At 37.9% G+C, this 5,822-nt stretch overlaps 1 protein-coding gene across 1 annotated transcript in view; it reads left to right on the top strand.

The window, feature by feature from the left end:
- The window catches only part of LOC118747623 (paramyosin, long form-like), a 23,918-nt gene that overhangs the window by 5,673 nt on the left and 12,423 nt on the right, over nt 1-5,822 (top strand). The window contains exons 3-5 of the mRNA XM_036481672.1: nt 2,423-2,509; nt 2,600-2,766; nt 5,163-5,793. Of these exons, the coding sequence (XP_036337565.1) occupies nt 2,423-2,509; nt 2,600-2,766; nt 5,163-5,793 (885 nt within the window). The remainder of the gene's footprint in view (nt 1-2,422; nt 2,510-2,599; nt 2,767-5,162; nt 5,794-5,822) is intronic.

The raw sequence follows: 5,822 nt of genomic DNA, 5'->3' as shown, positions 1-5,822 counted from the left end.
TAGAACATATTTCGGCATATTTCGCAATAAATGCATATTTTTGAAATAAATGCTAAATTTAGTGCATATACGAAAAAGTTTTATTTTTTAATTATAGGGCCTGTGCGAATTGATAGAAAACTAATCTGGATGGTAAATTTTTGACAACTATGGGGTGAATAAAAATTGCCGAGCCCTACAGGCTAATGAAAAATTTAACGGCAAGCATCACACTTACCTGAAACGGGTTTGAAACGTTTTTTGTTATAATATTATTGCCCAAGACATCTAATAAGTGCATGGCTTTCTGTTTTGAAAGAACTGAAATCAGAAAATACAAATATTTTCCATGTAAATGCTGCATTTTGATCCATTGGATGTTGCAACGAGATAAAATCTCCACTTTTTCCTCCACTGGTTACCTGCGCAAACAGCTTTTGACGAATTTCTGAGGACAACATTGCGGGCACTTGTTCGGCGTTACCATTAGAATATTGAATTAACTTCGAATCAATTTTAATTTGGATTTGTGCTTATTATTTGAATAATATTTTTTGCCACTAGCAGCATTGACTTTATCGGCACATATGAATTCGAAGTGGCTTTGGCTGAAATTCACTCGGAAGTGAATTGCAGAACCTGCCTGATAGGAATTTATTAAGAGAGCTGAAGGAAAACTAAATTGAATTAAATTCATCCGATTGAAAAATATACAGCGACTGAAATTTCTGCCTTTAAGTTCGACCCTTCTCCATGTTTAAGAATGTATTCCGCGATAACAGGCAATCATTTCTTTCCGAAAATTTATCCGAATATTGTTATTTATTGCAAGAAAAATATTTAAGTTAAATTTGCGTTCTTATTTCTATACATATGTTAGTGAATACGCACTAAATGTTTAACATTTTACTTTTAGCAGTGTTTTTGTACATTTTTGAATAAAATTCAATAGATTTTTTACACAAGAAAAATTGAGCTTTTTAATTTTTTTTTAAATCCATATTTTAAGCATGTTTTTGATATTCACCCTCATTGCGAGAGTCGTGTCGAATGCAAGTCGTTTTTCGAGAGTCGAATCGTAGCGAAAATTTCACGTCATTGCATAAATTTCCACTCGACTAGTGTATTAAAACGGAAAAACTTGGCAGCACTGTATAGTTTTCGACAAATTTCGTCGTTTACTTTTTTCGGCACGACAGTAAACAATGCCAATGTTGTCGAGTCGTACAATTTAGCCTAATTTACGACTTACGCAATGAGGCTGATTATTCGTGCATATTTTGGCATATTTCTTATATATCGTGGATATTTTAGGCGCTTAAAATCATGTTTTTATGGCATATTTTTGGTTGCCCTAATTATAACTATCGAAGTTGGATAAGTGAAGTTTTTTTAATTACTTAAGATGTCTTCCCAAATCCTTTGGAAAAAAAAAAATTCTTAAAAAATACGGCGTAAAAACATATGCATGTCTGTATAGTATGTACATCAAACTTCATCCCAAGAAACACCAAAAAAGTATTTCTCCAACCTTGGAGAAATTTATGGTTCTCAAGTTGATATCCAACATCTTTCTTTAATTCACTTCTAACCGACGGGCAGATACATACCTAAAAAGTGATAGAGGATAGAGGAATTTTTAATTATCAAGTGAAAAACTAAAGCTATATACATAAAGAGGAAAATTGCCAACGAAAAGTAAATAATCTTCAAAGTATCTTCAAAATACAGCCCAATTCTGAATACTCCCGAGCATTTTGTTCTCCGGGAATATGTTTCTCCCGAGAAAGAAATCATCCAATAATTAACTCTCAGGGAGTAGCATTTTATCCGAAAATTTGGGAGGAGGAAATTCGAACTTCGAAAGAGCTGTTTGACACTTTTTTGACAGCTCAACCCCGCCATTTAATATAAAAAATCATCAGGGAATTTTTATTCATGATAGGAGGAAAGGGAAGGGAGAGTTTCTGTTCAAAATCGGCCTGATAGTTTTCACAGAAAACAAATCGCGAAGTGAATCGAGTGGTAAAATTACTGTCGGACTGTATACTGTAAAGTGAATAATTGCAACACGATATTGACATGCAACTACAGAACTATTTCAATTTCAGTGATATGTTTGAGACCAATTAGAGAATGACATTGGAGTTCAAGTTGAAAACTAGCATTTTCTCAACTTGAGTAACAGTCCTATTTCCATACAAAGAAAAATGCCCTTTTGGTTGAGAGCGCTATGATCCTACACTTGAGGTACTGTTGAGAAACAACGTTGGAGATTTGAGAACGACCTTAGTTCTCAACTTAACCTCAAGTTGAGCTCAAACCTAAAGGTTTGTTGGGTTTGTTCATATTTTGTGAATTTCTGTTATTCGAAGCTGCTTTCAGAAGAATTTTACATAAACTGCTTTTTTAATTGTCATCTAATGCATACCAAATTTTGCAGATCGAGCGCGATAAGGCCGATCTCAGCGTTCAAGTCATCCAGATGTCCGAACGTCTTGAGGAAGCAGAAGGCGGCGCTGAACACCAGGTGAGCAAAAACTGAATACATACATAAAAAAAAAAAAACAATTTCTTGAGATTTTAATTGTACCTTTCCCCCATATGCTTTTACGTTTAGTTCGAGGCAAATCGCAAACGTGACACTGAATTGTTGAAGCTCCGCAAAATGCTTGAGGATGTCCACCTCGAATCCGAAGAAACTGCCATTCTTCTGAAGAAGAAGCACAACGAAATTATCTCGGATTTCCAAGAACAAATCGAAATCCTAACGAAAGCGAAGTCTAGGTAAGTTTTACTTGTACACGCAGTTAGTTTACGCACGCTACGCTTGTAAATATGCAGTCGCTTCATACACTACGCTTAGTCAGCGCGGGAAATTACTCGAGTACCGTTAACAAGATGACAACAAGCTTGCGCCACAACGCTTTTTGTAATAATAAGGTCAGGGTATCTCCAGCGACAACTTCCGTGATTGCGCTGAGCTGCTTCACACTACTGGCCCGACTACTGGCTACGAGGTCAGCGCGACCCCGTTTGCCAATTCGCGAAAATGTACCAGCCAATAGTCAGCAAATTTTGTTTAGTGTTTATACAAAAAAAAAAAAAAACGAAAAAAACGGTGCATTTTATGTGCGGAAAATTTGCACTACAAGTAAATAAATAATTGAGTGCATTGCGCTCTGCACAGTGGGAAGAGGCGACCACAGATATTGCAAATATTTGCATATGGACTTATTTACTCATCGATGATTTCAAGCGTTGAAAGGCCATTGTTGCGGGAAATACAAAAATGCGCGTGAACAAATTAAAATGCCTTAGAAAATTCAAAATCTGTCGAAATAAATATAGAGGAATGTTTGTGTATGTACATATATTGTAATTACACATTTAAGTACCGGTCTATGTATGCACCTCAGTTTGTAGATGCGATTGCGAAAAGTGTTCGTTAAAATCTCATATTTCCAAAATCCAAAAATAAAACATCTGTGTCGAAATGATTTTCAAGGCTACTGACACACACACACACACACGCAAAAGCCGAGTGAGAGCCACTTTTGCATTGCTCACCGCGTCTGCGCTTTGCCCAGAAGATGGTAGCCTAGCTGTGTTACTTTGAACTCCGCTAACTGTTGACACCTCATTTCCAAAACCTGGAACCTTTCGAACTTTGGCACTCTAAAACTTAATTTCCACATAAAATCCACTGTTCCTCTGTGCTTTGCTGTGTTACTCTTGTCGTCGTTTCTATTTACGAGTATTTGTTTGTGCGTGTACTATTGTCGGCAACGGGCTTTCACCTGTGGTCTTGCGCATTCCGTTGCATTGAGCTTACGACACAAAGTAGTTGTCCCACTCCCACTACCGGTGTATGTGCACTATTCTTGCTTCCTTTCGGCATGAAAGATCGCTCCATCCGGCGGCGAAAGCTTTGGCCGCAAAAGCACCTTCCGTCCGCACCGGCCAACAGGCCACTCAAATACAATCTCTAAGCAACTTTTTCTCTTTTTTTTGTTGCATATTTTATTGTTTTCTTCTCTTTTTTTTTAATGTTCATTGCTTACACAAAACAACGTACGTATAAAAGCGAAATATGTGTTCGGATATTTTTAGAAAATTTTGAATTTTTCCTACACATTTTTTCACACGACTTACGTCGCCACCTTTTTTGCCGCACGGCCCACACAATGCTAATGGGCCGCCGGCGGCGGTGTTGGTCGGTCGCTTCTCTGCACTGTCGATCCAAATATGTCTTTGATTCAGTATTTCAGTAATATTTAGTGTATTTGTATTGTTGTTGTCTCTTTTTGACAAATTCACCTTTATGGAAATACGATACTTTTTTGAACAGGCGAGCGAGCAATCCTACTGCCAACATAAACTTTATGAAGTTCAAAGCGGATTAGTGAGCTTCATAGGTAAAAGATTTGTATCACAGAGAAATTGTGGTAAAACAGGTGATTTTATATTTTGGAAATACTACTAATCAGTCATAAGTGCTTTGCAGATTTATGTCAAATGATAAGCGTTCAATGTCGTCCTATATCGTGTTTGTCAATGCAAAAGTTCCGAATGCACGAATGCGAATCTTTAAAAGCCAAAAACTTTACTGGCATAAATTTAAAAAATCCCAAATTTATAATTGCATTGATGATGACGATATACATTTACTTAATATGACCTTAAATTGATTTGTTTTTTTTTCATTTTCCAATTCTTGAGCTGGTGGCGCATACACACAAAAAGCTCCAGTCGATCGATCTTTCAGTTTACCCGCACTGTTCAGTTCGGACTGAAAAAGCTCTTTTATGCATATTTTCAATGGTAGTCCATGCGCCTAGCCACAGTAGCCACAGCACTATTTCCTTCTAGCATTCAAAATATGCACAAAATAGCTTTTCACGTACTAAAAATTGACTGTTGTCAAACACAGTCGGCTAACTGAAAGATTTTGTATCTGTAGCACAATGCAAAACTAAGCTCAGCTAAATACAGTATGTAGATTTTCAAAGCATAGCACCGCCGTACAGCCAACCGATTTAGCGCGCTTCCGCTGCCTTTCTGCTACAGCCTAAGTATTCTTTAATCAAAAATTATAATTTCTAACGCCTTTCTCTTTCTTGAATATCACTAATTATCACTTTTTTATTTCCTCCACCCGCATCACTTTCTTACCCATTCAGGGCTGAGAAGGAGAAATCCAAATTCCAGGCCGAAATTTACGAATATCTCTCTCAAATCGAATCCTACAACAAGGAGCGAATCGTTACCAGCAAGCATGTCGAACGGCTGGAAGTGACAATCTCTGAATTGAATGTGAAAATTGAGGAATTGAACCGCACAGTCATTGACATCACATCGCACAAGACCCGCCTCTCGCAAGAGAACATTGAATTGATCAAGGACGTCCAAGATCTCAAGTCCCAACTGGACACAGTCTCATATTCCAGGAGTCAAGTCGTCTCCCAATTGGAAGATGCACGCCGCCGTTTGGAAGATGAAGACCGTCGTCGTTCAATGTTGGAATCTTCCCTTCATCAAGTTGAAAGCGAATTGGATTCGACTCGCATTCAACTCGAAGAAGAATCGGAAGCTCGTATTGACTTGGAACGTCAGTTGGTCAAGGCCAATGCCGATGCCATTACCTGGCAAAACAAATACCAGACCGAAGTAGTTGCCCGCGCTGAGGAGGTCGAAGAGATCCGTCGCAAATATCAAGTGCGCATTACCGAGCTTGAGGAACATGTTGAAACACTGATTGTTAAGATCAACAACTTGGAGAAACAAAAGACTCGCTTGGCCAGTGAAGTTGAAGTGCTCATTATCGACTTGGAGAAATCTAA

Source organism: Rhagoletis pomonella, unplaced genomic scaffold, assembly GCF_013731165.1.
Source record: "Rhagoletis pomonella isolate Grant_MI unplaced genomic scaffold, Rhpom_1.0 Rhpom_scaffold_00012, whole genome shotgun sequence".
In the NCBI taxonomy this organism is placed as follows: domain Eukaryota; kingdom Metazoa; phylum Arthropoda; class Insecta; order Diptera; family Tephritidae; genus Rhagoletis; species Rhagoletis pomonella.
The sequence above is the reverse complement of the archived record's forward strand: the minus strand, read 5'-3'. Positions and strand labels throughout refer to the sequence as shown.